The following is a 16,245-nucleotide window of genomic DNA, read 5'->3' as shown; positions in this document are numbered from 1 at the left end:
CCATTTAAATTATAAAGAGTAAGAAACAACACAAACCAGGCAAGATAAGGGCTTGAAGATGTCCACATATATCAGAACACACACTGGGAAGGACGCCAAACTCAGAGAGGAACAAGAAACTAGAAATATTTCCACGCTTTGTTTCCAGCACTGGCCCATACGCATGTCCGTCCTCTTATCCAGTTGTCACAGCTGCAGCCCATGAAGAGGATCAAGCCCTTCTCCTTCCCCATAGATCACATCTCTCCCTTATCCTCTCCTCCCTGCGTGCCCTAGGATGGAGAGGGGATGGGCCTGGGTCCTCCTCTGACTGCGCAGCTAGCCTCTGCCCTTCTCCAGCCTCCTCCACAACCTCTGGAGCCACACTTCCACTCCCTGTCAGCTATTCCTCCTCTCCCTCAGAGTTAGTCTCCACCAGGGACATTGCAGTTGCTTTCTAAAGGTCTTTAGGAAAGGCTCCAAGCAGTGCCTCCTGCAAAGCACCAAGGCTGGCCAAAATAGAGGTTTGGGGACAGTGATTATTTTGGAATGGGATGATTCAGTGCTGCTAGCTCGAGGTGGCCAGCTGGGAGTGGACTACTCCCCACTGCCAAATCCCCTCTGCCAACTCAGTGCTGTCATATTTTTGGTAGGACATGTCAACACCGGAAAGTTGCAGAGTAGAGCAGAGCAACTCTCCAGTGTTGACATGTCCTGAGAAGAAATGGCGTCACCAAGCTGGGAGAGGGAACTTGTCAGTAGTGAGATGGCTGCCTCCAGCTGGGCATGCTGAGCTGGCGACATCGAGTTGTCATATACCCTTCCACCCTTTCTACCAGTCAGTGATACAGGATGAGAGGAGCAAGTACAGCAGGTATCATACCAACCACTGCCCTGAAACTTTTCCATGTTATAATGTGTATAGGTAGCAACACCAACCAGCCCCATTATGAGGCATTGTAAATGTAGACGGTGAAAACAACATTCAAGGAGGAAAATACTTCAGACACAAGGAAAGTAGGGATAGTTGGCTTTGGAATGATGCTATTGTGTAGATAGAGCAGAGGTGAAACAGGCTTTCTCTTCTTTAATTTTGGTTTTCAGCACAGATCCTGAAAAGTGATCAGGATAGTTGATACCCCTGTTTACAGGAACTGTGGAGCTCTTAAGAATTCTTTTGAAGTGAGGGAGGTGGCCTTTTGGACTATAGGTTTTGTACATATACTGTATCTGACAAGTATGTCTGGGTGCCAGATGGATACAACCACAATGGATGAATACATATTCATGTATACATATACATACAGCAATGACTTTACTACAAATGTGAACATTTTGTTTTATTTTGTTTTTGCCATTAACCTTTTATGAGGCATTGGAAATTTAAACAGTTGTTAATATAAAAATGTTTTGAACATTTGTGTTTCTCCTTGCACAACTGTCATTCGCTTGCTGATGAACTGTGCTTTCTGTTTTGTTATAAGATAAAATATATGTTTATATGCACAGAAATGATGTGACTTCATAAACAGTGTTAGATTAATCAGGCTGGGATGATAATTGAGCCTGTTTTGTTGTGTTAGGGAATATTTATTTCCATTGTTGCCTATGAATAATCATTTACGATTTGTTATACTGATTTTACATTTGTTGGGGGTTGATTTTTTTGGTTCTTATTGATACATACCATCCAGATGCATAAATTAAGAGTTGGGAATTCTTGGGGACTTCCGGTTTGAAGGGCTTCGGCGACAGACAGAAATCCGCAATCGTGCGCTGTTTCTGTCTGGGCTCGCTGCTGGAGCGCCCGGAGCCAGCTGGTTTTGGGGCTAAGCCACCCCGTAGAGGTGGTGAAGAGGGGGGAGACCACCAGCAGGGTTGAGGAGAGCTGCATCTCTCCTCCTCAGCTGGCCATTACTCCCTTTCCTGAAGGTAGTTGCAGCGGTGGTCAGAAATGGCCACCACAAAGGAGAACTTGACCAGAAAAGAATGTGCAGGAGGAAGATAAGAAGTGAAAGTTTTGGCTGACCGGGTTAAATTGTAAAAGCAACAACTAAGGTACCCTGAAATTTAAACTTACAAAAAATAACATCGCTCCCAAAGAAGAGTCGGAAGCAGTGAAGGAAAGTGAAAAGGGATAGGTTTGCCTTTTTTTCCCCCTTCTCTCTCCTTCCCTATACTGACAACTAAGAGAATTAAATAAGAAATCAGAAAAATCCACTTTGACATCAATAGGCAATTAAGCTGAAAATAAAACAAAATGCCAAAGGGATAATAAAGATTTCTGGACATTAAAATTTTTCTTTTTCATAAGCAGGAAGGGAGAAAAAAAGAATAAGGGCAGGATCTGGAAGAGGGAGGAGACTGCCTGGAATTAAAAAGAATCTACAGTAAAACTTCAACAAGACTTCTAAAAGATACATTTTAACTGAAACTTTGCAACTAAATAGTGACCCCAGGAAGAGAAAGTGAAAAAAAAGAGCAAAAAAGAAACAGCTTGCATATATTTGGATTATTTGGTGTTCTTTGGATTCTTGGTTATTATATTTGAATGACTAAAATCAATCGGGTGGTTGATTAAAAATTTATACAATGGCACCACTTCTGGATGAATTGAAAATGGAACTTAAAAAGTACAAAGAAGATGCACAAGAAGGGAAGGGTTCTTTTGGCTTTGTTTTTCAATTCTTAGAAATGGAGATTTGGAACTATGAGAAACAACAAGAAAAGACTGCAAAACAAGAAGACTGGGACAAAGAAGAAGCCATCTTTAATGAACAAGCAATTTTATGTCGGGAAGAAAAAGGAAAGGGGGAAAGAGAATGGAGAATTTAAGACTTAAAAAAACAACCAAAGAAAAGAAAATTAATTCGAAAAATAAGTATAATACTGGAAAGCAACAGAAGAGGGGAATACAGAAGAGAGAAATAGAGGTAGAGAGACAAGGGGGTAAAAAGGGGAGAGAGAAGAAGAGAGGGAAGAAGGAAAGGAAAAGAAGTTACAGAGGACCGGAGCAAGATATAGAAAAACAGGACCTATTTAGAGATAATGGGTGAAAATCTAACTGAAAAAGGGATTCTGTAAAGGTACATAAGATTGTATTGTTATATTAGTAATAGAAATAACTTTAGAAAATTGGAAACAATGTATGATTAAAATGAGGGATAAAATAGTTAGTGTAATTTAGTGAAATGTTTGTGAATAAAATAAGTGAAATAAAATAAATGAGAAAATTGAATTAAGAAGGAATGGGAACATTTTAATTAGTTAATGTTTTATAAAATATAAGTGAAGGGGGGGAATTAACTATGGAAAGCTTATAATTGTTCCCATAGAAGAATGATATTTAATTGAAAAGTAATGTTAAAGATGTTAAGACTTTAATGAATATTAATGTTAATGATAGAATTGAATTGGAATGGAATGTTGTTTTAATTATATACATTTATAATTTTTTCTTTTTTTAAGAATACAGTGTGTATTTTAAGAATGTACCAAGCAGAATCCGAATGGAAGTTATGTATTATATTGAATGTTACAACTTTAGGGAAGAGATATAAAGGCGTCATACTCCAATCAGTAACTACAGGAGAAATTTTGTTTAATGAGAAAAGATAATAGATAATTGAAACAGGACAGACAAAAAATATAAATACCATGATTTGAATTGAGATGAGATAATTAAAATAAAATTGAGAAAATTAAAAGAGGGGAGAAGCTATGCAGAAAATATAAAATAGTAATAAGATATAGAATAGAATATAAAAATGAGCATGAACCTGAATTTGTGTCTGTACGAAGAAATGTAACCCGGGATTACACTACTTTCAAAAAAGATGTTTGTATTTTTTTTCTTTTTGTGAAAACTCAAAGAAAATTTACAAAAAAAAAAGAGTTGAGAATTCTTTTTTTTTTTGAAAACAATTTTATTGGTTTTTTAACAAACAAACAAACAAACAAAACATAAAAACATCAGCTTTCTTCGATACTTATATACAAACAGTGTGTCGGTTGGTTCATCAGTTTTGTGCATTCATTTCGTAGTCACAGTTACAATTACATTACATAATAACTCTTATCAATCCAAACTTATATATCCTCATATCATTATTGAAAGAAAAAAAAAAGATTTGACTATACTTTTGTTCAATCATGCCTTATGAGATAACTATAATTTAAGTAATTTATTCTATAACAAATCATATAATCATACCAATTCTATCTTAAGAAAAAAGAAAAAAAAAACATTTTATAAATGTAATGTCAAGTAACAAAAGAAAAGGGAAAAGAAAAGTCAATAATATTCCTTATTACCTAACATTCTAAATATTCTATTTTCGTATTTCATCATCCAGCCATTGATAGAAAAGGTCCCAAATTGTATAAAATTGTTTATCTTCTTGCTCTCTAATTTCAAATGTCAATCTACTCATCTCAGCACATTCCAATATTTTCTTAATAACTTCCTCCTGCAATGGAATTTTCTCATTTTTCCAATTTTTTGCAAATACAATCCTAGCCGCAGTTAATACATTTACAATCAAGTATTTCAAATCTTTACTATAAACATCTGGTAAGATTCCCAATAAGAAAAGCTCCGGTTTCAAATCTATGTGTCTCTTTGTCATTTTTTCCAACCACATGCGGATTTTAGTCCAGTATTTTCTAGCATCCTCACAAGTCCACCACATATGGTAATATGAACCAGGTATCTGATGACACTTCCAACATTTTTCCGATTTGTTCTTAAACATTCTTGCTATCCTTGTCGGGGGAAATGCCACCTGTAAAACATCTTATACAAATTTTCTTTATAAGCTGTAGACATTGTCATTTTATAATTCTGCGACCATAATTTCTGCCATTTCTCTAAATCAATCCCATATCCAAAATTCCTCCCCCAAGCAATCATAGTTTCTTTAACTTGTTCTTCCTCTAGCTTAATTCCCAATAAGTAACCATATAGTTTTTTAATCATCTTTTCATCAGTACCTGTCAAAATCTTATCTAAATCAGTCTGTTTATCATAAAATCCCTCTGTTTTGGAATCTTCATCATACCTTGAGTGTATTTGCGCATATGAAAACCAATTCATCTGTATACCTTGTTCCTCTAAGTTTTGTATCGATTTAAGTTCACCCTTTTCATCTAGTAATTCCCCATATCTAACTGTTTGCTCCTTTTTATAAATTATAGGATAAGAAAAAGCTTCTATCGTCGAAGAGTTGAGAATTCTTATACTTTATTTAAGCAGATAAACAAAAAACATTGTTTTCTAGAAGTTTGCTTTAAAAAGACAATTTTACATTTTTATTATGCTTGAAAATGCAGACTGGTATCACAACGACATCTTGTAACAACAAAGCTAGCCTGTGATAGAAGACTATCCTTTTCAAGCAAGTAACACACTTTGTACATAATTAACATTGTACAAGTAATAGCTCTTGTAGCTGGAAGAAGCCTGTCCTTATCTGAATGTACAGATACCCGAAAACATATTTAATGATGAGACACAGGATTGCAAGTAGCATTTCTATTGGCTTTTTATCAATTTTAGCATCCAAGTCAGAAAAAAATGTGAGACTTCATTTACAAAGTGTTTGTGAGTGTTTCAATAGTTCTACAATCTGTCCAATAAAGAAGATATAACAGTCCTCAGATCTATGGGCCAAGCAACTCAATTTTTTTAAATAAAAGGATTTCCTCATCTTCAAAATGGATAGAATTAGAATTCTTATATTATTTTGGTGCTTTCGATTAAAACACTTACTCAAGACTTTCCATTTTTAATCAAGACCTGTTTAACTCCCTTCTTGGTCTGATGCATTAGCTTTGCTGCTTTTTTTTTCTTGCAAAGTTTTAAATGTTTGAAAATGTTTGTTTATCTGTGCAATAAACATAAAGCTCCTTCGGCTTCATATGGCATTTCTTTCAATCATCTTATCCTGTTGCTCCTTAATTACTTTCCCCTTTGTAAGCTCTTCCAATTACAATGCCGAGAACTATGTTGTAATGCTTTATCAAAGAAGAAAACCAGTGTATTCCAGAATACTTAGTTCGCTGTCATTAAATCCATGTTGGCTGTTTGTAATCACTCTGTTTTCCTTAAGTATTTCAATATTTTTTTTAAAAAAAATATGCCAATCAGCTCCCTGGGTGCATTTTAATTCTAAACAAAATTATTTTTCAGATGATCAATTTCTTTAACATGTACACCCAATCTAGAAGCTCCCCTCCCCCAAAAATATTGTGACTATGGGGTTTAGTTGCTTCTATTGGGCCCATTTATTTGGAGCAAGACACTTTTTTGTGTTTATCTACCATACTGTTTTTATGGAATCTGCTGTTTCTAAAATAAAAGCAGCCTAGCTATGTACAGAAAGATCTGGTTGTTCCTATCTTTCTCATATACGTTCTTTCTACTTCAAAGGTTTATTTAGCTCATTTATGAGGTTTATTTTATATTTATATTTTATTATGATTAAAGTAATGTTACGTTTTGGCAACTATGCATGGACCGGTAACCACTTTTCTAGATCTGATGCAGAAATATCCAGGTTCATGGAGACACAGAGTGAAGAGAGCATGCAAAAGGTACTTCTGGAAATCTGAATAAGAATGTAAGAGTTTAATATTGCATGGATTCATTCAGAAACACCCCCTCGCCCCCCCCCCCTCCCAAACCTTCAATAAAGAAAGGAGGACAGTCCCTGCATGTAGGAATAGGGGTTAAGAAGTTGTATTCGGCCTCAAGTTTACATTCATAGAACTGTGGAAACTCGATGTGACTTTGGACTAGTTATTCTTTCTCTGCCCTCCTGAAGGAGAAGGAGTAGCAAAATCTTGGGACAGAGTTAAAAGAGGGAGCAGCCTTGAATCCCTATGTGTCCACAAGTGGATTAAGTTCACTTCCACCCTTGAATTCCATTGACCCTTAGCAAACCCTAAACAAGTGCTAACCATTAGTTGAAAAGATTCCTGTGCATAGGCAGTAATAGCAGTAAATCGGTTGAACTGGACTTTCACACGTGGACCTGGTCTTTTGAGCCTGACACCCTCCCACTTCGTGCAGCATTGCTGTTGTGGGAATACAATGATTCTCTTGGAAGTTGCCTTAAGCACTAACAAGAAATATGGAGTACAGATTGAACAAATACCTGCATACAGGGGAAATGTCCTCCACGCAGGCAAGAGTGAGTTAGAAAAATGTAGGGAAATAATGGATACAGGGTAAATTCTGCCACCTCATCATAGGGTTATCATCATATAGGTAGTCCTTGACTTACAACAGTTCATTTAGTGACCGTTCAAAGTTACAACAGAAGTGAAAAAAAGTGACTTGTGACTATCTTTCACACTTATGACCATTGCAGCATCCCCCAGGATTGCCTGATCAAAATTTGGGCACTTGGCAACTGACTCATATTTATGACGGTTGCAGTGGTCCTAGGGTCACATGATCCCCTTTTGCAACCTTCTGACAAGCTAAGTCAATGGGGAAGCCAGACTGACTTAATAACCATGTTAACAACTGCAGTGATTCACTTTAAACAGCTGTGGCAAGAAATGTCATAAAATGGGCCATAAAACTCACTTAGCAAACATTTCACTTAGCAACATAAATTTTGGGCCCAGTTATGGTCCTAAGTCGAGGGCTACCTGTAAGTTATGCTTTGGAAAAAAAGAAAAGCCAAATGGATGTTTAATTTGCTCCCTGAGTTGGCCACCTGCCTCTTTATTGTTCTTTTCTTTCTCTTGAGATAAGCAATATGCTTACAATACTCTCATCCCTTCCTCAAAAGCCACTTTGGGATCCCGTCAATTGTTTGAAGGTCCTTCAAAGGTTGTAATAATTCAGTTTTTAATTAATGTAAAATGATAAGTACTTTGGTTTTTATTAATGGCATGTCTTCCCTTTCTTGGATCCTATCATATTGGGTGTGGTATCAGTACAGAATATTTTTGTTTTCAAACATACGTTGCTGTGGTTTATGGAGTGGGGAAGCAATGTTGCATGGCACCTGTGACAAGGAGGGGAAAGACTTATTGAAATAACATTGCAATCTGAAAATGTTTCCTTCATTTTCACAAAAACTGTAATTTTATTCTTGTCCCTAGGGTAATTTTCCCCTTCCTACCAAATCCCTTTAAGAAAAGTAGCAGGGAAATTAAATTAAATTAAATGGAAGCATGCCAAGATGCAGAAAAGCAGATAATATTGGCTGTGATGGCTTTGATAGACTAGGTTTGAATAGTGACAACTATGTATTTAACAGTTTTCTTTTTTTAAAAAAAAATCTGCATTTAACTTGGGCATAATTACATAAATAATTATGATCTTTCACAGCTGAAATGCCATTTTGGCTTTTGAAACTAATCATCTAACACACACACACACACACACACACACACACACACACACCAGCAGACACAAAACAATCCAAATCAAAAGTTGGTAGTTTCTGTTCCACAATAATTGTTCCCAATGCTTTCTTTTCAACAAGCCAGAATCCAGTGGTGGGATTCAGCCAGTTCGCACCACTTTGGGAGAACCAGTTGTTAACTTTCTAAGCAGTTGTTAAATTATTTGAATCCCACCACTGCCATAATCCAATATATATTTTATAAAATTTAATCCATAGTGCTTGTGGGCTACCAGCTAAACAAGTCATTTTAAGCATTTTACATATAATGCTTATAGTCAGCGTTACATATGAAGAACCAATAAAGGTGCAAGAGTACTTCTGACCAATTGTTTCTACCCATACCATTAAATCTGGCAGAAGAGGCATATCATGGGCCTCATCGTTATTTAAGGAATGTCATCTGGAAAGACCCAAAAAGACAGCCTGTCTGCCCGTCGTTGTGCTTGCCCTGTGGAACATCATTCCACCCCTGAGACCAGATTGGCCCCCATCTTGGCTGTATCTGTCATTGAGAGCCTGTGCAATGGTTATGTTAATTGTAGTTTGATTTTTTTTTTATTTTGCTGCCAGTTATGTATTTTATTTTAGTAGTCAGTTGTGTTTTTAATTGTTGTTAACTATACAGAATAACTATGGATAGATGGGCAGCCATCTAAGTGAATTAAATTCACCAAAGTAAAACCTTCATTTAACAAATCATCCAAAGTCGTCTAGTAATCCTGAATGTTTGTTAAATCTAAGATAAATTATTTGCTCTAATTTATTTGTATAACAAATGAAGCAAATTATACCACACCATGGTATAATGTAGAATGATGACATTCTACAAATGGCGGGAATTGGATCATTTGCCCCAATTAGTGTCCTTTGGGGAGTTAAAAAGTAGTGCTTTCAGCCTTGTGGTTTGGGTGGATTGATTTTACTCAGCTTGGCAAGAAATAAATCAAAAGTTCCTCCGATTCCTTTACCGATACTGAATTATTCATGGGTTGGATCCACACTGGCCTTCCATAAATAAAAGGTCTTTTATACGTATCAAATTATTTGGGTCCAGTCTACATTATATTGAAAGAAAACCACGGCAAAAGTCAATGGCGGGACTTTGAAGGTTTACTCAACCGCACCTAATGAGGTGATTGTTCCAACTCTTTGGATTCATAGTTTATCTTCTTTCAACAAAAAACTATCCATGCACCTGTGTCTTTGGAGATACTCCACAGAATGCAGGGATATCCATGCATCTCTTGTAAGCAAGTTTTAGTAATAACACACAATGTATCTGCTATTTTCCTGGAAATGGGTTGGGAAATAACCGTTTTTCTCTTTTCTCTGACTTGTAAATATTAGTATTGTTTTTATTTTAGGATTTAAGCAACATTGCAGGAGCTAAGCAGAATCTTGAGGAGGAGATCAGAAGCCTCCAAGACCGACTGGCAGCCAGCCAACGGGCTTGGGAAGAATTGGGCCAACTAAAAGTCCATTGCAATGAAAAAGAAGCGGAATTGAGAACTAGTCTAGAGCAGGCCAGGGAAGAAAAAAAGCTGCACAATGAATTCAAAGATCAAATCGTGACTTTACTGGGGAGTAATCCCATTGTAGCGACTCCCTCCAAGGAAGACATTGTGGAAAAAATCCGAGAGTTGTGCCACAGAGAGGAGAGCAAAAAAAGAGTATGTTAATTTGTCTTATTTTTCTTCAGTGTGCTTAATTTATTCCTGCGTATGGATTTTATATTAGTTCACTTCAGAATATTTTTTAAAATTAATTCATGAGTTGACAGGATTATCTCTTTGTAAGTGGTGATAGAATGAACTTTGATACAATTGTTCTAAACTGACAAGGCACACCGTTGTTTTATTTTGATGTAATAGTTTATATAGCAGTTGCTTGGTATCTAATGATTGTAGGAAAAAAACACACAAAAAGCAGAGCCCCTTAAAGAAAAGCACTTTGTTAAATTGCAATCTATTAAAAGGACCACATAGTGACATTTATTTATTTATTTTACATTATATCCTGCTCACTTTGAACCAACTCTAAGCAGAATAAAATCTAAGAGAGTAAAATGGGGGGGGGGGGGAGAATTCCTAAACCCATACCTATAATCTTATACTTAAAATAAATACAAAGGGCAATGAAAAGGCAATGGTATGTTATGTATTATATACTGTTCAGTCCCGGTAACTAATAGCTACCGCCTTCTCATCTCTCTCTCTCTCTCTCTCTCTCTCTCTCTCTCTCTCTATCACACACACACACACACACACACGTATCAGTGGTGGGATTCAAATTTTTTTACTACCGGTTCTGTGGGCGTTGCTTGGTGGGTATGGCAGGAGAAGGATACTGAACTACTCAAAATTTCTGCTACATGTTCTCCAGAACTGGTCAGAACCTGCTGAATGCCACCTCTGATATGTATGTATGTATGTAATTTGGTTAGTGTGTGCAAGGAGAGGAATATATGTAGATAGATAGATAGATAGATAGATAGATAGATAGATAGATAGATAGATAGATAGATGTTTGTGTGTGTGTGTGTGTGTGTGTGTGTATGTTTCTTAAGTTTTCGTGGGTACTTATATGTATGGTATTCAGCTTTGTTCGGGTATTTTCCCACGTCATTGTAGTTGTTCTTTTAAAGTTGTAGCAACGTTTTGGCAGAATCTTATCTGCCATCATCAGGCTTCTGTATTGTGTCCGTCTGGACACAATACACAATCCTGACAGACGGACACAATACAGAAGCCTGATGATGGCAGATGAGATTGTGCCGAAACGTTGCTACAACTTTAAAAGCACAACTACAATGACGTGGGAAAATACCCGAACAAAGCTGAATACCATATGTATGTATGTATATATTCTCCACACTAACCAAATTACATCATTCCAACACTCAGACGTGTGCAAATGCAAATGTGTGCAACATTTTCTTTCCTCCTTCGCTTTCAACAAAAAGAGTAAAAATAAAATATGATAGATAAAAATATGAGGTAGAGAAGGAAAGAAAAAGGGTTAAAGAGAATAAAGCTCTTTGGCGTATAATAAACAGCTTTAATCGAGGATAGCCACATGTGCTGGGGCTACAACTCCAAAGGCCACTATGGTCAGATCATTCTGCTTTTAACATTAATGTTCTATGAGTAAGTAGCAACGGCAAACAACAGGTCTGATTTAAATATCTCTTGCGAGATAATAAATCCAACTCCACATTTGTTGACACAGTCTTTTTATGAATATTCATTTTCTTGAATTATATTTCTTTGCAGAAATATAATAGTACAGGTGGCCCTCAATTTACAACAGTTCATTTTGAAGTTACAACAGCCCTGAAAAAAGTGACTTATGACCATTGCAGCATCCTCATGGTCACGTGATCAAAATTCAAATGCTTGGCAAATGGCTCATATTTATGATGGATGCCGTGTCATGTGATCACCTTTTGCAACCACCTGATAAGCAAAGTCAATGGGGAAATCCAGATTCACGTAACAACTGTGTTACTAACTTAACAACTGCAGTGATTCACTTCACAACAACTTAACAACTGTTACAAGAACAATCATAAAATGGGGGTGAGATTCACTTAATAAATGTCTCACTTAGCAACAGAAAGTTTGGACTCTTGTGATCGTAAGTCAAGGAGTGTTGCAAGATGCCTTAAATGCCCCTGTATACAATCTAGTCTCCTCTGCATTGAGTGTTCACTACGTCACAGATCCAGTAGAGGTTGCTCATGGACACTTTTTAAATTTCTCGGTTTTCTGTATGATGACCTAATTGTAGTTTAAGTAACTTTGGATAATCCAAATGGGCTATAAAATGCTTTAAAAAAAAAAGTCCTTAACGAGCACATTTCCAATTGAACAATCCAAACTTGTGGTCAGGAAACTTAGTGTAGCTATTAGTGCAGTAAAAAGGCCCACTAAACTTTCAGGATATAAAGTTGAGTGCTTGATGTTTAGTAAACATTTGTGTCTGTGATTTATTGCAATGAGCTGGCTCAATCGTCTATGCTGCAATACCACAGCTATTTCCTGAATAGTCCTGATAATACACAACTGCAGAGAAATACACATGTATGGTTGGGAGAGAGGGAGAGGGAGAGAGAGAGAGAGAGAGAGGGAGGGAGAGAGAGGGAGAGAGAGGCAAAATACTTTACCCCAACCTGTTTCTGGCTATCTGTCTCGGGACTCTTAATTCCCACAATTCCCAACCAGAATCCTGGAAGTTACAGTCCAAGCACATATGGACAGGATCAGGGGAAAGGGGAAAACATTGTAAAAGCTTTCAGCGTTCTCTCTTCATTTCTGACATTTTTATGTCACTACTCTCCAAGTGGCTTTAAGCAGCCTGCAGCAGAAAGGTGAAAAATAACCGTACCAAATATCCTCATTACGCTGCAGTTTGTGGCAAAGAGTTCTGTTAGGATTGCAAAGGATGGTAAAACTTACGGAACCTTTCAAATTCAGCAAGCTGCTCCTGTAATCCCTCTACAGTGTAGAGTGTCTGCACTGATAACATGACACTTGACATCATGATATAGAAACAGCAGAACACATTGAGATGACCTCCCCATGGGAAGAAGAATGGATGCCTTGGTTACAACGGATTTGGGGCTTCATTAGTGAAAGTAGAGCACATCGCTAGGATTGACAATGGGGTTATTTGTCTGGGTCTATAAGGAGACGCTGGCGCAAAGTGCTTCACCTGAACCTCAATACATTTAAACCAGAAATGTTTAAGAGTACTGTAACAGGCAAGAGGAAATTGCAGTTTTTCATAATAATGAAGGGTAGGAGGGGAAAAAAAGTCAAACACATTTGTTGAAAATCTCTGACGCATTCCTAGCATAGAAAAGATTTCAAAATATGAATGCCCTATTTACCTTGCTCCGGAATGATGTCCACTTTAGTTCACTTTAGCCTTTGGAGAGCTTGAATTTGAAGCTCAGGAGCTCAGACTGCTATACAACAGCAGAAGGTGCTTAAGCGTAGTCTGCTATTATTCCTAAGGAGGAAAGAACATTATGTTCTACATGGTTAGTTTGGATGTGTTCACAAATTTACTAAGCTCTGGCTAGAACTGGTTTACCAAGTCTAGAAATGCATGCAGTAAAACCGTGTATGGAATTTTTAATATACAGAAACATCCATATGATGTGTGTGTAGACACACACACACACACACCACATACATGTATATCATTGTGCATACAAATTATTGTTATTAAATTATTTCATATATCTGGGTATGCTTCAGCATCTTGCAGGACTTATTTTTGTTGGTTGTTTGCAAAAGGAGAGTACAATCTGATGTTTGTGCTATAGGTAATCATTTCTTTCCCTTGGGCAATGTCTTAAATTATTTGTACTTCACTTTGTTTGGTCAGAACTAACTTACAATGAGCCACCTGTTTCCAGTTCCTTTCAATCTTATTCCTGAAGAAATGTTATGGCGCACAGTGTACTCAGAGTTAAATGAAAACTTGCATGGATTGTTCCTTTGCTTGGACTATTAGCCTTGCTGAACATCCGGGAAATGAGTATCTTTGTTGAAAACAAGTTCTTTTTTTATCTCAAGCTAAAGAATCATTGCAGTTTTAATAGCTATAAACATATTGCAGGGTATCTGAAGTCCTTTTAGTATGCTTTCAGTTGTGTTGGGAGAATATGCATCTTGGTAGAGAATTGGCAGGGTTTTCTCTTCTCTCTCCCTTGCGCATTTTTTTTTAAACTGAGAACAAATGGCCTTGTTCATCTTTTGGGTCTGGAATTCCACAGATGGTTCCATCTGTGTTGGCAGGGAAGAATCGGAGCTCTCACCTAATGCATCTGGAGGAACCAGGGTTTAGAAGCTGGTTAATGTTGTGCCTAAAGTTGGCTGGTGCTCTTAGCTGCAGATACAGATTAACAGACTTGGAAGGGACCTTGTAGGTCATCTAGTCCAGCCTAGCCCAAGCAGACGCTACACCATTTCTGACAGATGGCAGCCCAATCTCTTCCTGAAAGCTTCCAGTGATGGCACTCCCACAACTTTCGAGGGCAAGCTGTTCCATTGGTTGATTGCGCTCACTGTCAGAAAAATTCTCCTTATTTCCAGGTTGAATCTCTCTTTGTTCACTTTCCATCCAGTTCTTCTATTCACTTATTCAGTTGCTTGTCTGAATTGCCGTTCATACATTTTGTAACATCTCCATAAAACCATTTTTCTTGGGGTCTCATCTTGGGTAACATTATCTATCTGTGTTTGAGATACTGTAATTTGAAATGCTGACGCTTTTAGTGGGAAAGTGAACACCGCATGCATAAATGCTGGCAAAAATGAGGCCAGCCTATAGACCGAAGGATTTCATTTGCTCGTCAGGGTAACTCTTTAACAGCTTTCAAGGGGGTGGCAGACTGAATATGAACAACAACAACAAAAAGCTATAAAGTCCTGCAGAGAAATATAATTAATTTCGAACAATGTTATGAATAGAATCCAATAATTTTCATTTTATGCATTTGGAGATTTATGGAAGGTTCATACAAGTAATAAAGCATACTTAAAGACAGATGTTATTGTTTCTATGGTTTTATGTAATGGGATTTATTCTGTTTTTGGCTATTACTACAGTAGATTAGGTTTTATTTATTACTGTCCGTTGGCTTAAAATCCATGGCATCACAAGCATGTCAACCTTAATTTTAAAATGTTTTACTACATTTCAACTGATTGAGATTCAACCCTACCTAGCTATAGAAACAGTGGTGGTATTCCAATTTTTTACTACCAGTTCTGTGGGTGTGGCTTGGTGGGCATGGTGCGGCTTGGTGGGTGTGGCATGACTTGGTGGGCATGGCTTGATGGGTGTGGCAGGGGAATAGCTTGGTGAGTGTGGCAGGGGAAGGATACTGTAAAATCTCCATTCCCACCCCACTCTACTAACTGCTTTCCAGCTCCGTTCTCCTTTGCAGGGCAACAAAAGAAGACCCAACTGATCAGCTGGGACTTGGGAGGCAGTGAAGAGATGGGGGTGGGGCCAACCACAGGTGGTATTTACCACTTCTCCAAACTACTCAAAATCTCCTCTACCAGTTTTCCAGAACCTGTCAGAACTGGCTGAATACCACCTCTGTATAGAAAGTAAATGTTTGCCTTATATCTTAGCAGGTATCAAGCCAATTTATTTAATAGACCACAGCCTTGATTCTGGGCGTGGATATAGATCAGAATATGGTCTTACTGACTTCTAACAAAATAACTTTGAAGGAAAACTCTAGGAGACCTATAATGTGCAGGTCTTTATTCCAGGTTCCTATAGATGGTAGACCTTGGAATCATCTCTCACCTTGACTTGTGTCCCAGTTTACTGCCCATCATCTTATCATTCATTCATCCATTTAGGAAACCTCAATATTTTTATATGCAGTGTCTTTTGAAATAATTTTAAAAACAGATTTTGCATGCTCATATGCAGAAAGGGATGGTATTTATCCATAGTCTAACTATGGCAATGGGGAAAAAAGTGTTTTCCAATCTTTATTCCTCCTGCAGGCTGCATCTGCCATTTGGAGCAAATACTTCCAAATACTGTATATGTTGCATGGACAGATAGGGTATCAGCAAGGGTTTTATGTGAATCTTATAGAATTTTCAAGAATTAAATGAAAGCATGGGATATTACAAGGGGAGCACTGTACATCAAAAACTATCATTGCATTAATTTCTCACTTTTCCATAACCTGATGTATTTATAATAGAATATATAATGCTCTGAGAGCCAGTTTGGTGTACTGGTTAGGGCATCAGGTTTGAAAACAGGAGATTGTGAGTTCTAGCCCCTCCTTAGGAAC

The 16,245-nt window shown here is 37.3% G+C and overlaps 1 protein-coding gene across 2 annotated transcripts in view; it reads left to right on the top strand.

Annotated features, from left to right (window-relative positions):
• Positions 1–16,245, top strand: part of CCDC170 (coiled-coil domain containing 170) — a 73,128-nt gene that overhangs the window by 44,234 nt on the left and 12,649 nt on the right. For both annotated transcript variants that reach the window (XM_026705015.2, XM_087939409.1), the window contains exon 6: positions 9,770–10,075. In XM_026705015.2, the coding sequence (XP_026560800.1) occupies positions 9,770–10,075 (306 nt within the window). The remainder of the gene's footprint in view (positions 1–9,769; positions 10,076–16,245) is intronic.

This window comes from Pseudonaja textilis, chromosome 1, assembly GCF_049901715.1.
Source record: "Pseudonaja textilis isolate UNSWEBS1 chromosome 1, rPseTex1.2, whole genome shotgun sequence".
Taxonomy (NCBI): Eukaryota; Metazoa; Chordata; class Lepidosauria; order Squamata; family Elapidae; genus Pseudonaja; species Pseudonaja textilis.
The sequence above is the reverse complement of the archived record's forward strand: the minus strand, read 5'-3'. Positions and strand labels throughout refer to the sequence as shown.